Source organism: Cnephaeus nilssonii (genome assembly GCF_951640355.1).
Source record: "Cnephaeus nilssonii genome assembly, chromosome: 14".
In the NCBI taxonomy this organism is placed as follows: Eukaryota; Metazoa; Chordata; class Mammalia; order Chiroptera; family Vespertilionidae; genus Cnephaeus; species Cnephaeus nilssonii.
The window spans coordinates 46,996,867-47,013,460 of record NC_137085.1 but is presented as its reverse complement, the minus strand read 5'-3'; the positions used below and the strand labels follow the sequence as shown (position 1 = coordinate 47,013,460).

General features: G+C 43.2%; 1 protein-coding gene across 2 annotated transcripts in view; it reads left to right on the top strand.

Moving 5' to 3' along the window:
• Positions 1-4,120, top strand: part of PUM3 (pumilio RNA binding family member 3) — a 38,751-nt gene extending 34,631 nt beyond the window's left edge. For both annotated transcript variants that reach the window (XM_079791133.1, XM_079791134.1), the window contains exon 18: positions 2,510-4,120. In XM_079791133.1, coding sequence (XP_079647259.1) covers positions 2,510-2,642 — 133 coding nt within the window. In that variant the 3' untranslated portion in view covers positions 2,643-4,120. The remainder of the gene's footprint in view (positions 1-2,509) is intronic.
• Positions 4,121-16,594: the final 12,474 nt, after the last annotated feature.

Here is a 16,594-nt window from a genome sequence, read left to right as displayed (position 1 = left end):
TATGAAAACGTTGACAGTTATTTTTTTAAATTGTGACTGGATTTACATGTAATTTTCATTCATTGTTTTCAACTATTTAAAAAGCATTTGCTTCTGAAGTCTGCATGTGTATTGTTTATTTCTAATTAAAATGGATAGAAAACTGATGATTTGTGAATTGAGGCATATGCTTAACTTACATATTGTTCTCTAGACACCGTATGTTAAGTTTATAATTTACAGGTCATCGAAAATTTGTATATTCTATTCCCAGATGAAACTGTCTATTAAGAACATTCATTTAAAGTAGGTTTGTAGATTGTTTTAAAGCAATCACTGTTGATTTTCCTTGCTGTATTACTGAGGTTTGGAAAACATACCAATCTTAGTTTGAATTTCCCTTAGTATTTCACATGCAAATGCTATGTAATTTCATCTGTAATGTCGGTAAAAGTTATGTGTTTGTTCAATATATAATTTAATTATATAATATACTTACAAACATACACATTCCGTATGAACATTTCTTGTTTTTCAGGTATATCAGTATCTACAAACATGGGTTACACATATCATTTTGTTCTTTTCCCATTAAAATTAATTTTTCAATTGATGTTTAACACCTAGAATCTATGAGCTAAAACATTCACTTTTTTAATATAAATTTATCAGGCATTTGAAAGGTTACCATCTACTCACACTTTCTTTCATTATACTTAATTAACTGGAAATTTCAGCAGTGCCATAAAATTAATTTATAGAGATCGCTCATCAATCTGAGCTGCCCTTGGGTGGATTGCAAACATATGGGGGATGTTATAGGTTCTTATGGAACACTGCTTAGAATTGGAGCAGGAGCACATGAAGTATTTGGGGTTCCGAAGGGAAGTGGAACCATAGATAACCTAATAATTTATTAATACAGTAATCATTTTTGTTTGGTTCTTAGAATATTGTCATGTGCTTAACTTGTTTGGTAAAATGATCTGCTTGCTTATAGTTTACTTCAAACCCTTGCAATTTTCTTTTTTTCTAAATCTTTTTTACATTAAGTGAAAAAGCATTCTGGGTGAAAAAGAAAATCGGCCTTGTGTGCAGTCTGAAAACTAACCCAGGGAAGCAGAGTTGTCTAGCACATAAAGGCATGAGCTCTAGACAAACTGCCTGGGTTCCAGTCCCAGCTCACTCTGTGGCCTTCAGCACTTTATTCAGCTTCTGAGTCTTAATTCTCTTGGTTGTAAAATTTAATAAGTAGTAGTTCTGTGTTGTTATGAAAAAATTAAATAAGATGATACATATAAAATACTTAGCATTATGTCCAATACACATGCTCAATAAATATAAACTTTTATCACTGTGCATTATGTGACTATGTGCTTGGCCAAGGTATTTAAAATGAAATTGCCTAGTAAGTCACAGATCTATTAAAAGGGCACTTTACTTTTCAGTTTCATAGGTGGCAAGCAGTACTTGTTGCTTGTATCCCACCAGAGAGAATGCTGCTTGGGGCTGCTAGCTTATCCTCCTCTTTCTCAACATGATGAAAGTTACAGGGACCAGGCACTTTAAACAATGCCAAGCATATGTTTAAGAAGTTCACATGTACATGTCCTGCAGAAGTGGGGGGAAAACAGGAAATTCAGCCCTGGTGTGCTGCCTGAGTCCCAACCCCTATGTAAAGAGAAGGGCCTGCGTGTAGCCCGCCTCTGGGGCCCCGTTCCCTGGTGATGGGTCACTCCAGCAAGGTCTCCGGAAGCAGAGCTGATGTGATTTTGCTCAGTGGCTCACACTGATGGGATGCTTACTGAGTGCCAGGCTCTGGCTAGGTGCTTTCCATACAAGATCATTTGAGCCCCAAAAACAACTCTGTGAGGAAGCAGGTGATTCTGTTGTTGATCCCACTTTACAGGTCAAGAGTGTTAGAGAATTTAAATAGCATTGCTCTTGGCTATATGGTTATTGAGTGGCAGAGGCAGGTTTCAGAGGTAGACAGTTAAGTGCTAAGGTAAAGCTCTTCACCCCTTCACTAAATGTTTTAGCTGCAGAGTTCAGAAAGGAGGCCTAACTGCTTCCCTTTCACGGCCCTACCTTTCTCCGTGCACCTGTTCATTCATGTGAATTCAGAGGCTCAGTGAGCATTCTTGGCCATCTGTTCTGTACACGTGGTGCCATGGAGAAAAACACCAGGTTTCTGCTTTTGAGTTCCGGTGGAGAAGGGGAGATAGAATACATGTCGTAAAATAATTTTAAGGCAGGGTGTTAGAACTAAGATAGTCAAAGTGAAAGCAGGACCAATTCTATATGGAACAGAGTTGCTCCTAGTTTTCCTTGAGTGACTATGAAATGATTTTTATTTATGTGGTTTTAGAACATAGGCTACTAGCCCTATCATTTATCTGATGGAAAAATGTGTTTATAGTTACAAGACTTGTCTCACAAGTCAGTAAATTTTGTTTACTGTGACTGCAGGTAGCACTGGCAGACGATTTAGAGATTTCTATGAAATTTAGTTTTCATCTTCTCTCTTCAGCCTTCTCCAGAGTTCTGATCAAGAAGTTGCAAGCAAAGTCAAAGCTGGACTGAAAAGCCTGATCCCCACATTGCAGAAAAACAAAAGCACCAGCAAAGGAGTAGAAATGCTGCTTGAAAAACTGTCTGTGTAGATGGAAACAATTAACAAGATGGAATCATTGTTTCTCGTCTGATCTGTTTTCCCAGAGTGGAGAGAAGGGCTAGGGGTCCACCACACTGGTAATTTGTGTACTTGGTGTATGTGCTTCTTCTTTGTATAAGACTTTATTTATAAAATGTTTTCTAAAAATGCCCTTTTACAAAAGAATTCCAGCCACCTTCTTTATCATCTTGAGTAGTAAGTTAATCGCAGTGTGAGGTAGTGATGTAAAAGGTTTAATGGTCAGATGCAGTGGGACCAGCCAAACACATATAAAGTGGTTGCATGAGTTGCTTCAGGGGAAGACATCCTTTGTGAGCAGCAGCCTGAGAAGGCTCCATGGAGGGGGTGGGACTTGAGAGGGCCTCAGAGGAAAGCAGGATGTAGAAAAGAAGAGCTAAAGGGAGTTTTGACGGCAGTGAGGTGGGACTTAATGGTTGTGAACTGAACTTCAGGAACTGTTCACCTTAGGGCTTTGATGGATGCAGGGAGGGAAGCGTACCCTGCATCCAGGGCAGCCACATTCCTAGCTGCCTTATGAATTGCGTTCCACATTAGATTTTGTTTGAAAGCTACTCGAGGAAATTAGGGCTAATAGGGAGAATGTGTTAGGTGAGTTAGGGGATCACAATGGGTAGCGTTGTTAAGGTCAAGGTCACTGGGGAAATCTGTCTCTCTTTGGATCTGGGCTTTCCCTATAAATAGTTTCCTTTGATGAAATTTTCTTCTTTGGGACTGTCCCTAAAGTAGTTGAAATCTATAGGGTTTGAGTTAGGAAGTAGATGCTAATTTGTTAACAGTGCAGAAGTTTTAATTACATTCAGTTGGGATGTTTAAATTATATAACTGCACTTGGTATTTAGCAACAAAGCTTGGAAGGTTTGGTAGATCATTCATGCTCACAGAGCCCTCCCTGACTACCTTACATATCAAGCCTTGATGCTTTCTCCAAGTAGCCTGCTGTAACATGATGCCCACTAGGGTCTGTCACTGTAACTACACTTGCTGGAGAATTGCTGGGCCTTTCCTGACAAGACAACAGTGTCCCAGGACTTTACCTGCCACCTTCTCCTGCCTGGAACATTGAACTCCACCCAAAGCAAAAGAGCTGACCCATTTGTACTTCTCTTTGGCATGAATCCCCTTAACCCCCACTACCCAGACCCCTGCCACCAGCCCAGTGTAAGGGTGGAGGTGGGACAACTGGGGGAATGGGATGGGTCAAGGAGGTGAATGGGGGGAAAGGCAACATCAGAGCTTGCTTTTGTTTGACTAATACATTGTGAGTTTGTGTTTTCCATATAAAAAGCCCATTCAGAAAGTGGGGGAACCCTACTATTTTCTATCTATGAGACTAAAAAAATAAAGTGAAATACAGAATGTTAAAAGTTAGAGCACTATCTATACTAATAATAGAGGAATATGCAAATTGTCCGGGATGCCGTCACACAATGACTGAACAGCAGGCTGCGTGGGGTGACCAGACTGGCGGTGGGGGGGGGGCAGTGAGGGGCGAACAAACGATCGAACAGCAGGCTGTGTGGGGCGACCAGGCTGGCGGGGGGAGGGGAAGGGACAGGGAGGGGTAACCAGGCCAGCAGCGGGGGCAGTTAGGGACGATCAGGCTAGCAGGCAGAGGCAGTTAGGGGTGATAAGGCTAGTGGGGGGGGGGGGTGTGCAGTTAGGGGCGATCAGGCAGGCAGGCAGAGGCTGTTAGGGGTGATTAGGCAGGCAGGCAGGCAGGTGAGCAGTTAGGAGTCAGCGGTCCTGGATTGTGAGATGGATGTCTGACTGCCGGTTTAGGCCTGATCCCTAAACCGGCAGTCGGACATCCCCCTAGGGGTCCCGGATTGGAGAGGGTGCAGGCTAGGCTGAGGGGACCACCCCTCCACCCCCGTGCACAAATTTTGTGCACCGGGCCTCTAGTAAAGTATATAATAAAAGCTGCAATCCTTCTGCTGCCCTACTCTTCACCCCTGCCTGGCCCTCCCCAGAAGCAGCTACTTCTAACTCGTTTAGCTTTGCTAAAATTTTAAATATATAGGGTTTTATTTGTTTGGGGTTTTTTTTGTTTTTTTTTTTAAGGGGGCGGGATTTGCATAGCAGTTTAGGCACTTTCTTTTGACTTCCTGTTATGGGACAATATAGATTAACACTTCACCACCACTCCTCCCCCACTTTTTTTCTCTTCATGTTCCCAGTATAATTACATCATTTTTGATAAATCAGTTATACTGACATAAATTATTAAATATTGAAATAACTAGTAAACTGTCATTACATTTCCTAAACCATTTTATTTACCCTGGAATTAATAACTGCCTCATTTATTTTCATTTGCTTACTTTACTACATTCCTCTTATTTACCAAACTTTTAATGACAATCACTTAAACTCTTCTCCAGCAGGTACCATTTTCCTCTTTTTTCTTTCTTTCTTTTTTTTTTTTTATTCAGCCCACTAGCCTTTCTTGTTATTCTGATGTTCACAGTCTTTACCCTGTGGCTCTGATATCCTGACTGGGTCTAATTCAACATTTTACACCCAATGTGTTGAGTGGGTGCCAGATGTGCTGAGATTTTTCACAGCTTCCTTTATTATTCCACTGGGCTTAGATATTTCCCTTGTATGTCTAGTGCAATAGAGCACCGCTGTGAACTAACCCTGGGCCCAGCCCTTCAGTCGTTGGTGGATTGGAGCCTGGCCAGGGAGCCTTAAAAGAGAAGTGGTGTTTCTGGGGAAGGTTTCCTAATAGACCCACAAGGAAGAGAGTCCCTTTCCTGTGACCGGCTTTGGTGTGTGCATATCAGAGGCTTAGAGTTGTGGCATGCACCATCTTGTAGCTATGAGAAGGTCAAAAGCATGCAGAGGATAGATGAGCAGCAACAGGTAGGAAGAATCTTGAACGATGGTGATGTTGAACTGCTGAACAAATCAGCTCCTGAAGTTGCCTCTTCCTGTACCTCTGGTTATGTGAGAGAATAAACTCCCGTTTATCATTTAGGCCATTCTGAATCGGATCTTTAGAAACTTGCAGCCAAACATGTCCTAAACTGACTGTCTTTGAATTCTAATTTCCACACTATTCAACACAACTCAACTAGTGTTTTTACTCTCTTCATATGCCCTTCCTGGAGCCAGCTGGCTTTCTGGATGTCCTGAAGAATAGTTACACAATCAGCACCATCATCTGGGCCTTCCCTTCATTTCTGCTATGGAAAGCCCATTCCAGGATCCCATGCATTTCTTTTCCTTGCTGAACACCTTTGCTTGTTGCTGTTGTTGTTTAATAGAGCAGTTGATTGATTAATTAGGTTAAAACTTGTTGAATTTTTAGTGGCTTCCTGAGAAAGAATGCATATGTGGTAAAATGTTAAAGACTGCATGTCAGAATGTCTTTATTCTGCCCTTTCATATTTGAGTACTTAATTTAGCTGGATATAGAATTCTAGTTTGAAATTAATTTTGCCTCAGAACTATGATGGCACTGGTCAATATTTTCTTTGACTTGGAGAATTGCTATGAAAGTCCAGTGCCATCCTAATCCTCAGTCTTTTGTATGTGGCCTTTGGAATGGGCGGGGTGGGGGGGCGGTTCTGAAAAGTCACAGGACTTTTTTAAATCCCCAGCTGCCTTATATGTCAGGGTCATGTGAACTGATGTGTTGTGTGTGTCTGTTTATCATTCTTAATGCTGACACTTATTGAACTATTTTAGTTAGAAAAACAAAGCCTTTTTTTCATTCTGGGAGCTGTATTTGTATTGTTTCGCTGATCCTCCACCCTTGTTTTCTCTCTTTTTTCTCTTTGGCACTCCTCTTGTTGAGATTTTGAATGCTGGTTTGATCCTCTGGTTTTCCTTTTCAGTTCTTTGGCTTTTTGTTTTGCTTTTCTGGGTGAGATATTTCCTCCACACACTCTGCCAGTCCTTTCTTTGTAATATTCTTTTGTTGTTGTTTATTGGATAAAACATCTCTATGTCTCTGGGGATGTTATATTTTATGTTCATTTGTTTTGTTTTACTTTGCTTTGTCTCTTCTGCAATCTGCTTTTTTTGTTTATTTTGGACTCTTATGTTTGAGGCTTTCTTGGAGATCTTTGTCTTTCTTTAAATACTAAAAACTGATCAGAAAGGGGGCAGGCTCACCCTTTCTGTTGACTCTTCATTGCCCAGGTAACTGGGTGTGGATTCTGCTGTTTCACTAGAGTCCTTCAGATGTCAGGATCTGTAAGCCTTTTGTCCTGGGCCATTTATCTCCTCTAGAGAGAAATCTACCTGGCAGCCAGTATTCTGTTTGCTCAATACTTGGTGCAGATTTTAATTAACCCACCTGCTCTCAGTTCAGTGCCTCTCTTTCCTGCTCTCTGTATCTAAAGTCCCCTGGTCTGGAGAAACTAAACCAACATGAGTCCATAAAATAAACTGTCAGCCTTCTGCCAAGGTGTGGGGTGGTAGTCACCAGTTTTAGCCACTACCCCTGTTTTCCATTCCAGGCTTCACCTGAGTTTTCCTCAGTATCTGGCATCTCTCATTGCCGGGACTTGCTGTATATTCCTGTGAGAATTAACCATCTCTTCTGCACGCACCTGGTACTCAGCTTTCTCAGCCCTGCTACTTTCTGCACAGCTTCCTTTGTTGCTATTGCTCACCATCTGATGGTCTCTCCAGTTTACTTTGTTCCTGTGAGTTTATACCATTCTAAGCAGAAATCTACAAATAGTTTCAACCAAACTGAAAACAATGCACCTGGAGGGTTTATTTTTTATGTAAGAGCTTGCTGGGTTTGAAATGTCTTTAATTTTTAAATCGAGCTTTTTGTAGTTTCCATATTTCCCCAGGAATCAGACACTGCCTGAAAGGAAGAACCCCGTTTTCCCTTTAAGCCGGGGGTGATGTCTGTTTGCGGAACAGAAATAGGGGCCTCTTGAAGGAAATGGCTTCCTGCATGCCAAACTCAAAGCTCTTTAACATATGAGATGGCACTTCTGTTTTTGTTTTCAATGAAAATTTGAAAAGGTCATATCTTAATTATAGCAGATTAATCACTCTGTAGAGATGTGTATATTTAGAATATGGTTAAGAGAGCACAAAATCTCAAAAAGCGCAGCAGTTAATACTGAGTCACTAATCATAAACTATTTCTATACCAACACTGAAGAACTAAACAACACAGAAGTCCACCTCTTGTGTTCTTTTTCTCACCTCTGGATTGCTTAACCCAAGGGAACTAAGTTTCTAATCACCTCTGTCTGTTTGTGTCCCCTCAAATTTGTGTGCAGAAATCCTAACCCTCCAGAACTTCAGAATGTGACTGTATTTGGAAATAGGGCCTTTACAGAGGTGGTTAAGGTGCCAGTGAAGTCATGGGTTGGCCCTCATCCAACATGACTGGTGTCCTTGGAAGAAGAGAGTCAGACACACACCTAAAGAAAAGGCTATGTGAAGGCAGAAGATGACCATTGACAAGCCAAGGGGTGAGGCCTGTGCGTGCCATCCACCCTGCTAACTCCTTCATCTGGGACTTCAGCCTCTAGAATCTTAACCATTTCTATTGGTTAAGCCACCAGTCTGTGGTGTTTGGTACAGCAAACTACACCATCTCTCCTTTTCTAAATGTAAAGGCACCACCAAAGTGCCCCGAATTCCCTAACCTTTTCTCAGATGAACAATCTTTTTTATATATATACTAGAGGCCTGGTGCATGAAATTAGTGCACTAGGGGAGGAGGGGAGGGTCCTTCAGCCCAGCCTGCCCCCTCTCACAGTCCAGGAGCCCTCAGGGGATGTCCTAAGCCGTAGTTTGGCCTACCTCTGCGGGAGGCGACCAGCTGATCAGGGGAAGGCGCCACCCCCATCACCCCGCTGCTGCTGCCACTGCCGGTCGCCGCAGCCGTCAAGGTATTTTCCATTGACTTTTAGAGAGCGTGGAAGAGAGAGGGTAAGACAGAAACATCAATGTGAGAGGCACATTTCGATTGGTTGCCTCCTGCATGAGCCCTGACCTGGGCCCTGGCCAGGGAGGAGCCTGTAACCTAGATACACGCCCTTGATCAAAATCGAACCCAGACCCTGTGGTCTGCAGGCCGAGGCTCTATCCACTGAGCCAAACTGGCTAGGGCAGGATATGACATTTCTTAGCCCCTCCAGCAGCGGACCTTCGTTTTTTCCTCCAGGAGTGAGGTGGAAAAACCCTAGATCACCTTCTTGGATTCTTATTACCCAAGTTACCAAGAACACTGTGAGTGGTGTACCAGGAGCTTAGCCAATGAGCGGTCAGAAAAGGTGTTTCTTCTGCAGCTCACGTGCAGAGGTGGGACTGCTGGCGCACTGGGGCTGGGGGCCGGCCCCCCTGCATGTTGTGTCTCCGCTCCGGGCTGCCCCAGCCCCTCCTCCTGAGCCAATCATGACTTACAGCGTCCCAGCTAATTTGCATATTGCCTCTTTATTTATTTATTTAGATGGATAGATAGATGGATAGATATCTCAGGATGAATAGTTTTAACCAGAGGATACAGTTTGCTGTTTGCATTGCATGTCTAATGACTAGTTACTAAATGTCTGCTCTGCCCTGCATTCCAAAGTGTTCCAGCAGACAGTGACTGCTGTGTACATGCTTGTACCCAAAGGGTTGCCTTGGAAGATAGGGCCCATGTTCCCACTCCCATCCCCTATAAAGTGATGGTGTTTGGAATCCTTCATCAAAATGTTTTGTCCAATTTTAAATATGGAGTCATGCCGATTTTGAATGTAAATGGACAAAGCAAGCTGCGATAACGTGGTCATGGGAAATATTGGTCCATGCTGTCTTGTTCTTAGGGGAGTGGGTTATGTCCTGGGGGAAATGATTACCTCTTGGCTGTACTTGATATGTTGTGGAAGGCTGGGAATCTGGTAGGGTTATGCAAATCATTTTGCCTTGTGCTCTTGGTGACTATTATGAAAAATAATGAATAATTTAGATATTTTAAATGACTTCCAGGTGCTTAAAAACAGATTTTCCTTTTAGATAGAAATTCTCTTGCATTTAAAACTCATTGGTATACGTACCAGTAAAGACAATGGCTTGCTGCTTGCTATTCTACCCAACAGTGGGCAGTGATAGAAAGAACAAACATGATTTTTAAAGACCTGTGTAACAGCACGAAAGTGCTTCTGAGGAAATGGACAAGTCTTGAGTTTTATTTTTCTTGCCAAGTCAACTAGTCTACTCTATCTGTGTTGCTTAATATTTAAGTCTAGTTCTAAATATAGATCCATTGGAATTCACTGTGTCTGCTTGTAATAGCTTGGTGGACGTTTGTTTTGGTCTGTCTCCCACATCATGCAGTCATCCTGTTTGGGTGGGGTGAAGTCATCGTGACCTGCTTCTGCTGGCTGCACATGACCCAGGTCTCCCAAGTCAACACCATTCCCTTGACCACAAGGATTAGTTCATGGGGTGAAGTGGACTCATTAATAAGTAGCATCAAATCAGAATTTGGCAGAGACCCAAAACCCCAGGCATTTGGAGTTCTGGGCTTATGTGAGATAAATCATGAAAGATGCTCTCCCTTCCCCTAGGATCTCAGCTCCTTAGCCTGTTGCTTGGTGCTGCCTGCATGGATGTATGTCATCAGTTGTACAAATGAACTGTTTTTGTCTTATTCTAACATCTGAAAGGATGCATCTTACAATTGATGGCACCTTGGCATGATTATTTTTAATAGGCAACTTTTTTTTCTCTTATTTTTTTAATATGTTTTTTATTGACTTCAGAGAGAGGAAGGGAGAGAGAAAGAGAAACATCAATGATGAGAGCATCATCTTTCAGCTGCCTCCTGCACAACCCCTGGGAATCAAGCTCGCAACCCTAGCACATGCCCTGACTGGGATCAAACTGACCTCCTGGTTCTTGGGTTGATACTCAACCTCTGAGCTATACCGACAGGGCTAAGCAGCTTTTTTTCTTAGTGACTCAAAGTAATGGTAGGTTTTTACATTCAGGGCATGTTACAATTGGTAACATACAGTATTCCATCTTTTCCTCTACCTAGCCTGCTTGCTTTTCTGTGCATTTTTACTCCTCTCAAAACTTTTCTTCGTTGCTAGATTCTTCTGTGTCTCCTGCTATATTTTTGCATACTTCACTCCTTTGGAAATTGGAAATCAAATAAAATCAGAGACGTGTAGGATAGTGACTAGGAGCTCTGGGTCAACCACTTTGTGATTTTTGAGCAAGATACAGAGCCTCTCTGCTTCTGTTTCCTCATTTGTGAAAAGATAATGCACATTTCACTGGGTCACTGTATGAAGTGAGCTTACGTACATACAGGACCTAGAACTTGGCCTGACACACACATGGGGCTCACTTTTGGGGCCAGGCTTACATTTGGGCGGGTAGAATCATGGGAGATTTGGGGGTTGCTGAAAGGTCTCTGTGACAACTATGAAACCATGACATGGAAGTCAAAGTCCCCATCTTTGAGATTTTTAATATCAAACATTTCAGCAACCCTTGCCCCAAAATGCAAAATGACATTTGTACTCTTGAATATATATTGGCTAAGAAATTACATAGAAACCCATGAATTCACCATGTTTAGGTGCTTATTTTACAATCTGAAACAGCTGTATGCATTTGAATCATAGTTAAACGTGTGAGCCACTGTCATTCCATTTGTAGCTGGTACCTGGGTTAAGGTGGGGTTTGCAGGCTCCTTGCATTATTTCTGTGCACAGGTTAGCAAGCAGAGGGTGAAGGCCCTTGAGACCAAATTAACTATTTTAAAAAATGCAAACAATGCTTGTAGGAATAACACCTTTAGCTGTTACCTGTAATTAACATCCTCCTTCAAAGTCTACCAACTTGTTCAAGTAGAATGCTGAGGGCTAAACAGGTTGGAAAGGGAGTTTGTGTCCTTGGAGAAAGCATAAGTGGTACTTTGGGATCACTTTCCTGGGCCAGTAGACCTAGGTACAGAAGAGAAGTGGGGGGTTTCACCTTAGATAGTGGTCTTGGCATCCAGAGATGGCGTATGGGTCACACCAGGAGATGGAGTGCGCTAACTCCAGGCAATGGTTCTATAGAGGAAACAGCCTTAGACTTGCTGGGGAATCTTGGACCTTGTGTGGGTTCTGCCACTTGCTAGGCAGGTGATGTTGGTTCTCATTTCTTTCATCTATAAAACAAGGCACCTGCCTCACATTCCCTCAGTTTACAGACTTTTTAAACAGTAAGATTCTCTACAGCTGTGGAGAGCCATACCTCACAAAAAGCGCTTGGAGTTTGTTTTCAGAGGATCTGGCTTTGAGGTTTGGCCCTGGCTCTGACCAAGAATGTGGGTAAGTCACAATCTTTAGGAACTTCTGGGTTTTTTTAATCTGTAAAAATAGAGATAATACCTGAAAGTCTCAGAGGGTTGGGGTCAGAATCAATGAGATTGTGCTTGAGAAGGTGCCTTGTAAAATTTGCCGGAGTTTATACGATTCCCCAAGTAGAATAGATAATCCGTGCTTCATTTAATTCCCAAGTCACAGGATTGCAGTGTACAGATAAACTTTTTTTTAATCAAATGTTAAATAAAATTATCCAAAGCTTAGAACTAAGGCGAAAAGATTTGCTCCATTCAGAGACATCCTAGAGCACTGTTCACAAAACTACAGGCTATTTGACTTTTCGGGGGAAAAGGCGGGGGGGACTTTGTTTGACATATTAGTCTATTAATTAGGGCCCAGACTCTGGAAAGGTGAGTTATATAGAATATCAATAAGTTGCAAATAATTTCTGTCTAAAGTAGGGATGGCTCCAAAGATAAATTTTATTGCCTTGCAGAAAGAACATGAACCAGTGTTGATATAACTGCAATCTTATTTTAGTAAGCTTGTGTTGAATATATAAATATATATATTTCAGAGGAAGAAAAAAATAACTTTCCCTCTATCCTTCTAAGATGGAGAAGAAAATACCTGTGGTGCCTACATGTGACATGTCTTTAAGTCTCCGTGTCTTCTTTTTCATACTATTAGATAACTTCTATCTATGCTCAGTTTATAAATATGTCCCCGTAAACCCAGGGGTTCCCACTCTTTCCCTCTGGGTGGTACAAACACTGCCTATCTGTTCCATCCATTCCCTTCCTCTCATCTTTCCCAGGGACTTGGCCCGAGTTGGGAATAACTTCCAGTTAATTACATGGAAGGGGTACCCAGTCCTTTCACCAGGGCTGCGGTGGGCGATGTTCTCACTCGCCATAGAAGCAGGTAATGGCTGTGCTTTGATTCTACAGTATAACAAACACTGCATTGGGGATTAGTGAGAGACCGCTTGGCAGTAGGCATTTAAGGGCTGGCCTGGGAATTGAAGGATGACTATGGTAGAGTGAAAAGATCTGTGTGCCCCCAACAGCCAGTGTGTGCGGTAGGCTGAGCTCTTCAACCTTTCTGGGTCTTCTGTCCTCTCTAAGAGTGCCTGGATGCCTTGGGAGTTGTGGGGTGGGCGGAGGCAGGAGCAGAGTAGATGGGGCTCCTGACCAACGAACGACCTGGACTCCTATGGGAGCAGCCCCACTTACATCTGTTTAACATGCTCTGACTTTGAGTAAGGTTTCCTTTTGTAGCAGGGTTCTGCTGCTAAAAAACAAACAAAAAGTTAGAAAACTACTCATCAGCATCATCTCCCCCATCTGGACGAAACAGTCCGAGTGCCTGATTGCAGTCACCTGCACGCGTGCTCAAGGCCAGGCACTCTGTGCCCGTGCAAAAGCAGTGCGGGAAGGGAAGCGCTGGCAGCGGATTTCCGGGGAAGCCAAAGGTGCTTAAGTATCGGCCCCTTTCCAAAGCCTGCTACCTAATACTTTATTCACAACTTAATGTTTTCCCTAAAGGGAGATCCTAAATTGTACGAGCTTCAGGCCCCACAAACCCTGAATCCTCCCTTGCCTTAGGCCCGAGCTTCTCCGGTGCAGACACGACTGCAGACCTGTCCTGTGAGCTGGAAATGCAGTCTGAAGACAAGCAGTCACCGGGAGTGGGTGGGGCCGCTTTGCACTCAGCCTTATTAAGTGACGGCAAAATCAATGCTACATATTTTCCTGTTAATGAGGAACGGATGTAAAACATCGTTATTACTCATCTTTCATCTCTTCCACCAACACTTTCATCTGAGAAGCATAGCTAAACTGCCTCAGTAGAAATTCTGTTCCACCACTTTCTAGTTATCTGACATCCGGCACATTAACCGACCTCTGCAAGCACGAGATTTTTGTTGTTTTTTTTCTTCATCTACGAAAAATGACAATTCCCCATAGAATTGTGAAGCTTAAATAAGATACTGCTGTGATGTGTTTAACCCAGTTCCTGGACACCCAGAAAGCACTTAAAAGTTTTAGTCTTCCTCATTGCCGTCATTAAAGTCACTAGTTCAGGCAGAAACAACTAGTTGCCAATTTTAGTACCTCAGAAACAATCCCAGTTTTTAGCTGGGGGCCTGTGCCCGACTCAGACATTTCTAGCCTTCACAGAAAAGATTTTTGTCAGTGAAGTGTAAGAGGAAGTATATTCGGATAGGAAATCATGTTAAAGGAGACAGAGCCCTTCTCTGGTCTTTTCTCCATCCTGCTCTTTTGAACTTAGATGCGATGGCTGGAACTCTAGCAGCCACATTGGATCACAGAGACAGGTTTTTGCCCTAGAGATGGAGTGGTGAGCAGAAAGAAACATGGGTCCCTGACAACTTCATGGAGATGCTGTGCTAACCGCAGAATGCAGCTCTGAAGATCTTTTATAAAGGCAGTTATCAAATCACCTGCAGGCCTTATTAAAACAGTTTTGAGCTCCGCCTCCAAATTTTCTGATTCAGTAGATACAGTTTGGAGCCTGGGTCTGCATTTTTATTTTTTATATATTTTTATTGATTTCAGAGAGGAAGGGAGAGGGAGAGAGAGAGAAACATCAATGATGAGAGGGCATCATTGATCGGCTGCTGCCTGCACACCCTACACTGGGGATTGAGCCCACAACCCAAGCATATGTCCTGACCAGGAATGGAACTGTGACCTACTGGTTCATAGGTCAATGCTCAACCACTTAGCCATGCCATCTAGGCTGGGTCTGCATTTTTAACAAGTTCCTAGGTGATGTGGATGGTGTGCTAGGCCCAGGACCATGTTCTGAAAACCAAGATGTTATGTGTTAAGGAAATGAACATTTATCTTGTTTAAGCCACTATTAGTTTGGGGCTCTTCTGTTACTTAAAATGAGTTCTATACATTATTTAACTTCAGTAACTACTTATTCTGCCAAGTGATTAAAATGCCACTCAACATGAAACAGAGAGATGGGGTGAATTGCAAGTTGAATTTTTGGCCTCTGCACCATTCTTTTGTCAAATGAGTACTGAGCCCCTAATATTTGCTAGGCATGTACAGAGTACGATGTGAACCATGCTTGAACAGCAGTTCCCTCCTCACTGCCACGCATGTGGATTTCAGCTGAGACAGACTCACTGTAACCAGTGTCTGCAGGAGAGTGATGAACTAAGCCAGCCACTTCCCATCACCCAATTAGTCTGGAAATGGGGAGGACACAGGGCTGGAAGGGTCCTTAGAGACCACCCAGTGCAGTGGTGATCAACCTCACCTGCACACTGGAATCACCTAAGGAGCTTTAAAGTACTAACGCCTCGGCCTGTCTCCAGGATTTTCATTGGTCTGAGTGTGCTGGGTCTTTGGATTGTTGGCAGTTCCCTTGGTGATTCTAGTGTGCATCCTAGGTTGCGACCCACTGATCTAAACCAAGCCAGAGAGAGGAGGTGACTGCCCCAAGGTGGTATAGAGGGTCAGAGGCAGGTCTGCCATCCTGCCAAGTGCCCTTTAGAGGCCTGGCTGGCTCTGGAAACCTGGCCGAGGCTGGGTACCCCACCAGGCCAATCCTCCCTTGCCCTTAATCATCAGTGACAGGATGTATGGTGCTCCAGGCACCCTTCTGCTCCCAGCCGGGTGACAGAAAGCTCGCTGCAGCTCATCAGTTTCCCTAACAAGATTTTCCTTAGTGACAGGGAAACAGATCATTTTAATTAGCGTTAGATAATGAATTTAAACAGCACTGAAGTAATTTCCAGAGTCTCCCTTAACTGCCCTAAATAACATGCAGGAGGCATCGAGGGGGATTTATTGCTGAGAAATGTCTGGTAAGGACCCAGCTGAAAGTCTCCTTACCTGGGGTTGTTTTCCCTGGTTCTCTTGAAACATGCAGTTGGGTTGGAACCAGGGGCTGTGAGGGCTGCAGACTCAGATAACATATGGTGTCCTCACCCCTTATCAGGTATGCACATCTTCCTGACAGGGAGTTCCTTCTCAATCTCCCGGGAACCTCCCTCCACTCAGAAAGTCCTTATTATATTCAGCTGAGAGGGTCCCCCTGTAACTTCCCGCCTCGATCCCAATTCTGCTTTGGGAATTCATTCCTACCCTCTACTCTCAAGAGAGCCGGGCAGCGTCTGAGGCATCCTGAGAGGTTGAATGGATGCTGTGTTTGGGAGGTATAGTGCTGCTGTTAGCCTCTGACTGCAGGGACTGGGACAATCACGTTATCCTTGTGGCCCTGGAAGAGCCTGCAAGTGGATTTCCCCTTCATCTAAATTTCTGTGGAATTGGCAGTAGATATTTTTGATTCATATTTCTCTGAAAGGAAAGGAAAAAGAAATATCTTGCCAACCTTTAAGGCATTAGGCTGTGGACATGCTCATCTTGTCATTATGGTGTTAGGGTCTCCCAGGTCCTATTCTGACCTAGAAAGAGGGGTTGAGCCCTCTCTCCCAGTCTCACAAATTGTTGCATCACCAGACCTGAGCTGCTTTATGGTAACATGAGTTGGTAACCTGAAATCACAGGAGCTAAGGACTCTTAGGTTCCAGTTTTCTTGCATCTTTTGAATATAATTTTCATAAAGTGAGATAGTAAGAGATAAT